Source organism: Hippocampus zosterae, chromosome 15, assembly GCF_025434085.1.
Source record: "Hippocampus zosterae strain Florida chromosome 15, ASM2543408v3, whole genome shotgun sequence".
Classification (NCBI taxonomy): domain Eukaryota; kingdom Metazoa; phylum Chordata; class Actinopteri; order Syngnathiformes; family Syngnathidae; genus Hippocampus; species Hippocampus zosterae.
The window spans coordinates 18,116,545-18,128,937 of record NC_067465.1 but is presented as its reverse complement, the minus strand read 5'-3'; the positions used below and the strand labels follow the sequence as shown (position 1 = coordinate 18,128,937).

Below are 12,393 nucleotides of genomic sequence, written 5' to 3'. Positions count from 1 at the left end.
CTCCACCATCCTACACCTGTTGTGGGAGTATTGTTTATGGCATTGCCATCCTCACTGTTCATTGACTTTGTGGCTTTTGACCTCGTCGCGATTTCGCATATAGTTCTCGGTACCAAGTTTTCTGTAAGTACTGTTTTATTTTGACGATATGGCTTTTTGTGCATGTACAAGGTGTTACATTGTTTTTCGTTCATAGTTTGCGGACTTTACTTTCCTTTCTTGCTCTTTTGTGGAAGCACCTTTTGTTATTCGTTTGGATTTACCTCCTGGTCCTCATTGTGGACCAGCGCTTTATGTTCTCGCCTTATTTTCGGTGCGATTAAGACATTAAGTTGTCTTTACTTCGGAGACCTTGTTTCTGTCTACGTTTTTTGGATCCCCCCCCAAACTCGGTTTATCCGAGTCCTTAACAGAATACTCCCACCACATGGATCCTGTAGACATTAACAAGATCATGACCGCCTTGACCAGCCAGGGGCAACTAGTGGGCCAGCAAAGACAGGAGCTCACGGAGCTCCGGGAGGCAGTCACTGTCTTAGCCCAGCGACTGGAAATATTGTGTTCACAAAGGGTCCCTGCGGTTTCATCCGAGACACCCTCTTTCCCGATCGTAGGGCGAGAGGCCAATCTCCCCCACCCCCCTCGTTACGGGGGAGAGCAGGCACTCTGCAAACAATTCTTACACCAGTGCTCTCTGATATTCGACCAGCAACCTGCTACGTACGAGAAAGATAGCACAAAGGTGGCGTTTATTATGAGCCTGTTGACTGGTCAGGTGGCGTCTTGGGCAGTAGAGATCAGCAATGCTCAACCCGGGCTTCGGTCTTCCTTCCCAGAGTTTGTCGCCGAGTTTTGTCGCGTGTTTCAACATCCGGTTATGGGAAGGGAGGCCGAAGGTCGGCTATTAGCTATTCGGCAAGGACGACAATTCGTTGCCGAATACTCCATCTCTTTTCGCACTTTGGCTGCCCGTAGCGGTTACGGGGACCGCGCCCTGTGTGGTTTGTTTCGCCGCGGGTTAAGTGCTGCGTTAAAGGACGAACTGGCAACCCGCGATGATGTCACCAACTTGGAGGAGCTCATCGATTTGGCCCTCGTTGTGGACAACCGCATGCGGGAGAGTGAGAGGGAACGCATGGAAGAACGAGGAACTACCCGTTTTCCACCCCGACGTGCGGGTCGTCGGCCGGCTGAGCACGAGTCCTGGCGACCATCCGGACCCGAGCGTCATTCGTGTTCCGATCCAGCCGACGCAGAGGAGGAGCCCATGCAGCTAGGAGGCGGACGCCTGGGACCAGCGGAGAGAAAGCGTTGGATTCGGGATCGGGGCTGCTTCTACTGCGGTCAACCCGGACACCGGGTTGCCAACTGTTCCTTGACACTGGCCCACCCGTCCGGGCGCCCCGAAAACTGTGAGTTTGTGCCCGGTATTGCGTCACGGGAGTCGAGACGAGAGGATCTCCGTCCGGGACATCCACCAAGACTCGAGTTGGACGGTACTCTTTCTGGTCCGTTACGGGTCATTTCTGTTCGGGCTTTGGTGGACTCTGGGGCGGACAATTGTTTTTTAGACCCCAACTTAGCTAAGGAACCCAGTTGAGGTCCTAAGAGAGAAAAAGCGGGTTCACGATCTTGACGGGCGACTCCTGGCGAAAGTAAAAGAAATCACAGCGCCGGTGAAACTAATATTATCGGGCAATCACATTGAATACCGAAGATTCTATCTCATGTGGTCTCGATCCGTGCCCTTAGTGTTGGGGTTGCCGTGGCTGCGCGAACATAACCCTGTCATTTCCTGGGAACGTCCGGCAATCGAGAATTGGAGCTCATTTTGCTATACCCACTGTTTGCGCTCGGCGGCAGAAAAGAGAGGGCTGACCCGTAACGAGCCACCATTAGTTATTTGTCTGGATAATGTTCCGCGTATTTACCATGACATGCGCCTAGTGTTTAGTAAAGACCGTGCCCAGTCCTTACCGCCTCACCGGCCCTACGACTGCGCCATCGACCTGATAGAGAACGCCCCACTCCCGAATTCCCGTTTATATCAGGTTTCTCAGCCGGACCAAGAGGCGCTGAGAGAATACATCGATAGCTCACTCTCGGCTGGCCTCAATCGGCCGTCTAAATCCCCATTGGGGGCCGGATTCTTCTTTATCGAAAAGAAAGACAAGACGTTACGCCCGTGTGTCGATTATCGGGGCCTAAACGAAATCACTATCAAGAAATACCCACTTCCGCTGTTAGATTCGGCGTTCGCCCCCCTCCACTCCGCCACTATATTCTTCAAACTCGATTTACGAAGCGCTTACCATCTGGTCCGTATTCGTGAGGGGGACGAATGGAAGACAGCATTTAAGACACCATTAGGGCACTTCGAATACTTAGTCATGCCATTTGGGCTAACCAACGCGCCCGCGGTATTGCAGTGTCTCATTAACGACATATTAAGCGATTTTCTGAACCTGTTTTGTTTTGTTTATTTGGATGACATCTTAATTTTTTCCCGGACTCTTGCAGAACATCAACACCATGTCAGGCTGGTTTTGCAGCGTCTATTAGAAAACCGGTTATTCGTAAAAGCAGAAAAGTGTGAGTTTCACGTCGAGTCGATCTCCTTTCTGGGGTTTATTATCGAGAAGGGTCAGCTGAGAGCTGACGTAGCCAAAGTTAAGGCCGTAGTAGACTGGCCCACGCCCACCAATAGAAAACAGTTGCAACGTTTCCTGGGTTTCGCCAATTTTTACCGCCGCTTCATTCGCAACTACAGCCAGAGAGCCCTGCCTTTGACCCGGTTAACTTCTGTCAAGATCCCCTTTAGGTGGGACACTGATGCTGACAACGCGTTCTCCGAATTAAAGCAAGCCTTCACAAACCCTCCAGTATTGCAGCATCCTAACCCCTCCTATCCGTTTGTCGTAGAGGTGGACGCCTCGGAATCCGGCGTGGGAGCCGTCTTATCGCAGCGATCCCCAGTCAACCAAAGACTCCACCCTTGCACCTTTTTCTCTCGTCGCCTCAGCCCAGCCGAAGCCAACAACGACGTGGGAAACCGTGAACTGCTAGCAGTAGTTTTGGCACTGCAAGAATGGCGACATTGGCTCGAAGGGACTGAAGAGCCATTCACGGTGTACACCGATCACAAGAACCTTGCCTACATCCGTTCAGCCAAGAGACTAAACTCCCGCCAAGCACCGTAGGCGCTTCTCCTCACTCGCTTCAATTTCACGCTCACCTACTGCCCGGGCTCAAAAAACATTCAACCAGATGCAGTCTCCCGTATCCGTGACCCTGGGGAGAGGAACAACGAACCCCAAAGCATTGTTCCGGACCATTGTATTGTGGGGGCACTGAGGTGGGCTGTTGAACATGGGGTCAAGGAGGCCCAGAACAGAGTTCAAGTCCCGGCTGGTTGTCCGGCAGGGAAACTTTTTGTACCCCCACCTCTGCGCACGGAGGTGTTACAGTGGGGGCACACTTCTAAGGTGGCATGCCATCCAGGGGTGAACCGGACCTTGGACCTCATGTCGCAGCTGTTTTGGTGGCCGGAGCTACGCAAAGATGCGCAGGACTATGTCAAGGCCTGTTCCACCTGCGCATGCAGTAAGGCGTCCCACCAACTACCGGCTGGGTTGCTGCAACCACTGCCTGCTCCGTCTCGACCATGGTCCCACATTTCCCTGGATTTTGTTACCGGCCTGCCTCCTTCCCGGGGAAAATCAGTCATACTCACCATAGTTGACCGCTTCTCTAAATCTGCCCATTTTGTTGCATTGTCCAAGTTGCCCTCTGCCCAGGAAACCGCCGATCATCTCGTGAGACACGTCTTCATGGGATTCCTGTGGACATTGTGTCTGACTGGGGTCCTCAATTCGTCTCCAGGGTATGGAAACGTTTCTGTCAGGCCATGGGGGCCACGGCGAGTCTGTCTTCCGGTTACCACCCACAATCCAATGGCCAAACTGAGCGCATGAACCAGGACTTGGAGGCAGCTCTGCGCTGTGTTTGCCTCCATCGCCCCTCCTCGTGGTCGGCTCACCTGCCTTGGGTGGAGTACGCCTACAACACCCTCGTCTCATCAGCTCCCGGTCGGTCACCTTTCATGGCGGCTTATGGTTACCAACCTCCTCTGTTTCCTTCCCAGGAGGGTCAGGTGGAACTCCCATCCATACAGCTGCATCTACGACGGGCTCATCGCGTATGGAAGGAGAACCAGAGCAGCACTGTCACGCACTGCTCTGCGGAACCGGCAGATCGCTGACCTCCGCCGACGCCCAGCACCCAGCTATCAGGTGGGACAGAAGGTGTGGCTGGCGACTAAGGATCTGCGACTCGCCGGTACATCTCGCAAGTTGGGGCCTCGCTTTACTGGACTGTTCGAGGTGGAATCGGTCCTCAGCCCCGTCTCCGTCAAGCTCTGACTGCCGCCCACCATGAAGGTGCACCCCGTCTTCCATGTTTCCCTGTTGAAGCCGGTGGCCACCAGTCCCCTGGCTCCTCCGCCCATGTCGCCGCCTCCTCCACGAATCGTCGAAGGTGAACCGGTGTACACCGTGCGTGAAATCTTGGACTCTCGGCGCAGGGGTAGGGGTTTTCAGTACTTGGTTGACTGGGAAGGCTACGGCCCAGAGGATCGGCAGTGGATCCCCCGCTCCTGGATCTTAGACCCGTCCCTGCTCCGGGCTTTCCACGCAGCGTACCCGTCGAAGCTGGGTGGTCCGCCAGGAGGCGTCCGTTGAGGGGGGGCGTTACTGTCACGTTTCGGTTTTTGCGGTCTGGCCAGCAGGTAGCATGAGCGGTCTTCCTAGCGCACCTGCTGGCAATCGGTAATCTATAGATGCACTATTTAAGGACTCCACTGTCCTACACCTGTTGTGTACACCTGGAGTGTGTGTGTTTGCCACAGTACACGATCTCAAGTGGATGTAGTTCAACGTTCATGAAAAGTTCGTGCAAAGTTCATGCATCAGGGCAGTGGTTTTCACTGCAATAAACTGTTATTTTGCAATCAAAGTGCCCTTTTTGTGTTATGTTATTTAGTAGGAAAGCATTATTTAGATATTTGAGGTATCACAAATGCCAAAAACAAGTAGCATTCAAGTGTAAGTTCTGCTTGAAATACGTCCTTTCATAAAAAGCTATTTTTCTTAGAATTGTTCTTGGAAACGAGTATGTTCAAGAAACCTACCAATGTTCAACTGCTGTTAAAGAATAGTACAAGTTAGAAATGTGTTTTCCTGATGAAATCTTTTTTCTTGATGAAAGAAGATGGCTAAAACATTCTATGGTAGGTTCCATGCATACATAGCTATAGAACTAAATTTTCTGTAGGCCTTCAAAAATTTGTCAAAATGGTCAAAAACAACTGGCACGGCTCTCCCAATTTGAGAAAAGCTGCTGGCATCAAATGAGTTAAAATATCTCTTGAAGTGAAACCGGTCCGTGGCGCAAAAATGGTTGTTTGCTGCCGAAGAAAATTAGTGTAGTTTTGTGATATCAAGTGTCTACAAAGGAAATGTATGATAAGCTTAATCTTGTGTGTCAATCTTGTGTGTCATTGAAAGAACTTTGATTCAAGATAGTCTTTGTAATGCTAATACCAATTCTACCTCACTCTAGCTATGTCCTTTCATTAGAATGCCTGTAAAAAAGTCCCACCAAGACCCCATATCTACTATCTACTATCCATATTAGCTCTCTTCAGACACAGTAGGGGCCTGTCTCCCATAGATACTAGCTAATGATTTGTAGGACAGTCCCCAATCCCCAAGGGAGCTCAAATCTCCTAAATCATCAATTACCCAGGACTCTGCTATAGAACAAAGGGAGCCTGCCACAGAACAATGATCTTCAGAGGCAGATGTGACAAACGAGTCATAGGCTGATACAGCCGACTTCTGACTCTCCCCCACGCGCTCTTCAATGAACTCTCGGATTATTTCACATTTACCCTGAGTCACTCTGCAACAGGGAACAACCGACTGGCTGTTAACAGGGGAGATAATGCTGGCGGTTTGCTGATGGATATCTGGTGACTTGACTTCATCATTGCGAGTCCTTAGATGCAACAGAACCCCGTGACCATAATTGTTTTTGTCCTTCTTGGCGGTTATACTGTTCGTTTGTACGTGTTCTGATCGTGTCTTACAGAGGGTGCCGATTTCAAAGGCATGAGTATCTTCCTCGCCACCACCCTCATCATCGTAATGAATGACATTATCACATATATCTTCTTGTGATGTCATGACAGCCTCTTTGTCTTTATGGTGTCTTCTGCCAATATAGAGTACAGGAATAACTGCAAAACAAAGAAAACGTGAAAAAGGTCACAATACAAACTTTTTATATTTTACTCTGTTGTCTGCGGGCAGATCAGCGTTGCAAATGAGCAAAATTTTATCATGTTTAAAGTTTCATTTACTTGGGCACATTGAAGCGTTTGGGTGCAATTCCAGCACCCCCAAAAGCCTGCACACAAAGGCGCCGGCCATCTGGCCGGAGGGCTGTTGAAGTCCACATTAGCACGTCGATACAGGTGGGAAACCACAGGGGAGAAGGCGAAACTCGGTCACAAAAGGGGAATGAATAATTCGGGAACAGCGGTTGAGCAACAAAAGACGAGGTGAGAACACCCGTCGTGCCCAGGCGACATTGGCCATCCGCAAAGTCTGCAACATGTTGATTCAATGTAGACCAGACAGAAAAGGTGCCAATGTACTGATGGTTCAAGTATGAAAAACAGGTAACCAATCACTGCTGAGGGGCCCGACCGGGAGTACGGCATGCAAATATCGGGGGCAGTGTTTTTCTTGTATTTTGCATGTTACAATAAAATGTCGAACTCGCGGAGACGGACTTTGAGTGTGATCACGGAGCAACAACCATCGTTCGCTCTCAGAGGTCCGCTTCCGCCGATATTGAAGACAATTTTCCTGTGTGCCGAGTCGTTTCTTTAACTTTGTCCGAGAAAATCTCTGACACTCTGATAAATCTGATAAATCTGATATCTGATAAATAAGCTACAAGTAAATAGTAATTGGAAAAGATAATTACAGTGGGTGACTTAACATGTAAATATGACAATTTTGATTCAGCTCTTGATTTATTGTATTGTTCCATGTAATTGGCTGCACTCCAGTCCATCCATCATCATGGAGAATGTGCAAAATGAGATGGAGGAGCACTGATGAAAATATAGCCAGATGTGTTGGGACGTGAAGCAATAAGAAAGGTAATTCGTGTTTGACTCACAGTTGACATTTCAAGTTCAACTTCGAGTTCAAGTCAACTTTATTGTCAAATGTGCTCTATGTGCATTGAGCGGGGCCGTGGTTTTCGTGCATTCTGCTAAATACAATTGTTCTGAAGAATTTTCAGTTGGATACTTGGATATTGAAATAAGCTGCAGCATTCAACCGCCCTTGAGAATAGAGCGAAGGACATGATTTTTACCAATGTAAAGCCTAATTTTCTATACTAGGCCTTTTATTAATCAATCAAATTTGGCAGGGTTGTGTTCACATCCACACAGCACATGATCTCATTGGGGAGGACAATGGCACTATTTTTTTCATATATACAGTACATGCCAGAGTACACTCAAACAATGTACTGGACTGGGGTACCAATGCATGTGGGAAAAATGGGAATGAGGAGTAGAGAATGATTAGGATTACCGTTTCAAATGTTAATGATTGTTACTTACATCATAAGCATTGTTGTCAAGAGCAAAAGAAAAACAGCGCAAGAGAGGGAGTGAGAAAGGGAGAGAGAGACCCAACACTCGGCAGTAGCTAATATTTAGCTCGGTGTACATATTACATCAGACTTTTCTCTGCCACTTGTAGTCATCAGGTTTGTGTTTGTGCTGCAGGGTCCCAGCTTATGTTGGGCAAAGAAATGGGAAGTTGAGGGGGTGGGGGACAGTAGCTCTTTCGACCTAGGGCAGGGGGCGTCAACCCAAAATGTTGAAAGAGCCATATTGGACCAGAAAAAACAAATGTGTCTGGAGCCGCAACCAAAAAAAAGCCTCAGAAAGAAGGCAACACACGCTGTATGTACATATTTGTATGTATGCACATGTATATATTAGTTGTATGAGCCTACGATCAAAATGACGAAGTTGGCTACAAATACACAATGAGCCTTCCCGATTAAATGTTTTTTTTTTCACCTGCAGTGCATCCTGTAGAGCAGGGCCGCCCAACCTTTTTTGACCAAAGCTCTATTTTTCGGGCGACCAGCCTCCCGCGATCGACCCGTAACCACACACGTGCACATACACACACTTACACATGCATGCAGTAATGAGTAACAGCCATAACGACCGTAAAGATGGACGAGGCACAGGATGCACTTTTGCAGTATGTTAACTTTCTTAGCTGATGTGTACCGTTTTAAAATGCTTCTCTCAGTCCTTCAGATTGCCATTCTTTGCCAGTTCCTTCTGTGAGTTGGACATGAAATTCCGTTTCTTCTTACAACACCCACCTGCCTGGCAGGCTGGCATCCCACTCTGCTAATCGGAACGTGTCGCAGGCTATATATGTTGAAATGTAGTATTTATTCGACATATTTTTACAGCATTGGAAAATGTTAAGAATTTTTATGGCAGAAACCATATTCAAACAAAAATTATATTTTCATGCTTGTGTGACATAGAGCTAAGATCGGTCCTAAAAAAATCGAGCCCAACCCGAACCGGCCCGAGGGTATTTAATCCCGACCCGGCCCGGGCCCAATCACTTAGCTTGATTTGCAGGCCTGAGCCCAAAGCAAACCCGACATTTCATATTTTATTTGTGAGGACTCGGGGAGGTGGGGTTATTTCTGAAAAGCCTGTCTTTTGGAACGAAATCTAAGTTAAACAAGACTGTATAAACATTTACATCTTTTATATTTCTGTTTCTGAAGAGTTTACATTCACTGACAATTTTCTACCATTAACGGATTAAGGCCGTCCATCATTTTGACGGGTTGAAAATTGGGCCATAAACCAACGCAGCAGTACATCCTTAAGAATCTAGCGCGGCACTATAAGAGAGAGAAGCAGAGACAAGAAAGAATAATGATGGGTGGATCGTAGACAGAGAAGGGAAGGAGTTCTTTGAATTGTCATTGCAAGAGTTTAGTACAGTATGTGTTGTGATGAGGCGACTTCGTTTTTTTTGCGAACCACAGTCTATCATGGCCAAAACTATTGACGGCCTTGGAAAAAAAAAAAGAAGTCAGCGAGAGAGAAGCCCGACCCGAACCCGAACAAATGATTGACATTTTAAGGCCCGACCCGAATCGAATTTCAGGTCGTGCTTGGGCGGCCCGATCTTACCTCTAGTGTCATAAACATGAACAAACATAAATGCTTTGATTATGTCGAGTATAGTACTTATAATACATTAACATGCATATTTATCAGAATAAAATTGTACAAAAAGTGCCAACTGTGACAACAAACTTTTTTGGGGGGTAAGCTTATTTTCCATTTCACGCTCCCAGAACACATGTTCTGTTCTACTTCCAGTGATATCTTTGGCTGACGCCCAGCTTTCTTTCTTACTCGACCCGAACAGCGAGGACTCAGTCTTGCCAGCATTTGTTCCCCAGCTGCTTTTTGTCGTTCGTTCTCTTATTGTTCTTATATACTGAGCCAAAGGGCGAAGCTCTCAATTTACCGGTCGATCTACGTCCCAACCCTCACCTATGGTCACGAGCTATGGGTCGTGACCGAAAGAACGAGATCCCGGATACAAGTGGCTGAAATGAGTTTTCTCCGCAGGGTGTCCGGGCTCTCCCTTAGAGATAAGGTGAGAAGCTCAGTCATCCGGGAGGGGCTCAGAGTCGAGCCGCTTCTCCTCCACATCGAGAGGAGCCAGATGAGGTGGCTTGGGCATCTGATTCGGATGCCACCTGAGCGCCTCCCCGGTGAGGTGTTCCGGTCATGTCCCACCGGGAGGAGACCCCGAGGAAGACCCAGGACACGCTGGAGAGACTATGTCACCCAGCTTGCCTGGGAACGACTCGGGATCCCCCGGGGAGAGCTGGAAGAAGTAGCTAGGGAGAGGGAAGTCTGGGCTTCCCTGCTAAAGCTGTTGCCCCCGCGACCCGGCCCCGGATAAGCGGTAGATGATGGATGGATGGATGGATGGATGGATGGATGGATGGATGGTTCTCTTATTGTCTGTGTGGCTGTCTGGTATCATGGGTTGGTCGGCTGCAGTCTGAGTGACTTTTCCATGGCAATAGCTGCTAACTGCTTTGCCCTGGTTTCTATGGAAGGTAGATCTGCTCCGCCAGGATTGCCTCGACCGGCGTCGTCTTGACCTTCCATTGTAGAGGGTGAGATCCAGGGCAGCCACGCTGATGCCGCATACTCTACACTTGCTCTTTCCATGGCAATGTAAGTTGCCCTCGGTGTTTGTTTGTCATAACCCCAGTCAGTTGTCCCTTCAGTCGCAGGGGAGGGCGCCATGTTGCTTCGTAGGTGTGAGAAGAAAGAGCTCTCCGACTTTTGAGTGGATACCTGTATGTCCATCTTCCATCGCATGCTCCATTCGTCCACTCTCTGCAAGATTTGTTGCAACCTGGATTCCGCTCGATGGAGGTCGGTGTCGTGCACCCAAACTGCAAGGTCATCCGCGAAGAGACTGACCTGTGTGGAGTCGATGGCTGCGGGTAGATTGTTGATATAAATCAGGCACAAAAGTGGTGACGGAACCGACCGTTATGGCTGCTGCTTTGGCTGCTGTTGCTACTATTGCTGTGGTTGCTGTTTTTTGTTTGTTTATTGAGCAATCTTCAGTCTGGGTTTGTTGAGGTTACTTACTTTGTCGCAGCTCTCTCTCCAGTTTATTGCGCCAGCTCTTCCAAACCTTGTAAGCAAGTTTGGGTTCTCTCGCCATTTGCTCCGGCATCGTCAGATTTGCTCATGTTGTTGGAAGAATAGCGGGACAGTCCAGCAATACATGTTCTGCTGTCTCTTCCCCCAATCGACATATTTGGCAGATGGAGTCTTGACCAATTTTCTGTTGCCATTTCCGCAGGTCGTGATTGTGACCACTCCGTAGTCTGCTCATTGTAAACTGCTCGTGCCGTAACATGAGTCGTTCTTGTTGTCAATTCAACCATTCGCCAAGCTCGCCATAGATTTCTTTCAATCTTTCGCTGTGAATTGGGGGGTCTTTAATATGGCGTTTGATTGCCACTTTCGCTGCCATGTACTGCCAGGTTGTTCCTTCTTGGTTTCTCTCCGACCTTTCTTTAGCCTGTTCATTAGCCATCTCATTACCAATCACCCCGCAGTGGCTTGGACACCAAGTAAAGGTTAGGGAACTCTTTTTTGATGAAAAAGAAGTAGTTCAACAATATCTTTGTGGAGGGATTCAAACTCTGGATCTGTTGTCACACTGCCTTACTGTCTCCAACAACCCTAATCTTCTTTCCCCCACAATCATCCTGGAGGAGATTCAGGGCCCGCACGATCACTTTCAGTTCTGCCTGGTATGAGGAACACCTGCTGGTACATTATGTTTTTGCTAGGACATTTGGGTTAGCTGGGTGTCCCTCTGTTATCACAATCCCTGCTCCTCCGTTGATGTTTGCTACTGATGTGGATCTGTCCGTGCACATCACTCTGTCATATGTAGTCCAGTTCTTGGTTAATCTGTCGACCGCAATTTTCCTTTTTTCGTTATCTCCGGTCTTCACTCCCTCTAATTCAAAAACCGGGTTGCCTATCATCATCCATGGTGGTAGGAGACCTGGCAGATGTTGTGGCTTATTCTCCCAAAAGATTGTTGACCATCTCGCTTCAGCTTTAATTCTCCACCCTTGTTTCTTCGTTCGCTGTATGGTATCTCTTTCTGCTAGCATCTGGCGAGGATTGGATTCACTCAGCCTGTATGACTTCTCTAAAACAATCGTACTTAGTTTTTTTGCTCTGGTAGCAATGGTAGGTCTGCTTCGGCTAAGATTGCCACTTTGGGGGGTTGTGCGTACGTGTCCAACAATCGCTCTTCCAGCATATCTCTGGCTCGCTTCCAGTCCCTCCATCCCTGATGCAGAAATCCATGGGCTCCATGCCGGCGCAGCATACTCAATGATTGATCTTACAGCTGTGATACAGGTAGATCGTAAGGTCTAGGGTGTGTAACCCATAGGAATTTCGGCTTGGGGTTGTACTTTAATGGACTATTTGCTAGTGTTAGAGATGGTCTTCAATTGGCCTCTTCTGTGTTAGTCGAGAAAAAGGAGTTCTTCGGACTTGGTTGCCGGAATTTGCATCTTCCACTTAGCACTCTTCTCCGTCAGTCTTGTAAGTCCTGTTTGTAGTTCTTTTTCTGCTATTTACTGTATATGCCTGATTGCTGTGTCCATCGTACTACATCATCAGCAAAT

General features: G+C 48.3%; 3 protein-coding genes across 5 annotated transcripts in view; 2 read left to right on the top strand and 1 right to left on the bottom strand.

The window, feature by feature from the left end:
* Positions 1-12,393, top strand: part of LOC127616755 (uncharacterized) — a 187,168-nt gene that overhangs the window by 94,320 nt on the left and 80,455 nt on the right. The window lies entirely within an intron of this gene.
* Positions 1-12,393, top strand: part of LOC127587603 (uncharacterized) — a 98,907-nt gene that overhangs the window by 16,154 nt on the left and 70,360 nt on the right. The gene's annotated exons all lie outside the window — the stretch shown is intronic.
* Positions 5,244-12,393, bottom strand: part of LOC127616676 (cadherin-12-like) — a 63,489-nt gene continuing 56,339 nt past the window's right edge. For 2 of the 3 annotated variants that reach the window (XM_052088424.1, XM_052088425.1), the window contains exon 12: positions 5,244-6,298. In XM_052088424.1, coding sequence (XP_051944384.1) covers positions 5,691-6,298 — 608 coding nt within the window. In that variant the 3' untranslated portion in view covers positions 5,244-5,690. The remainder of the gene's footprint in view (positions 6,299-12,393) is intronic. The other variant, XM_052088426.1, reaches the window with a different exon arrangement.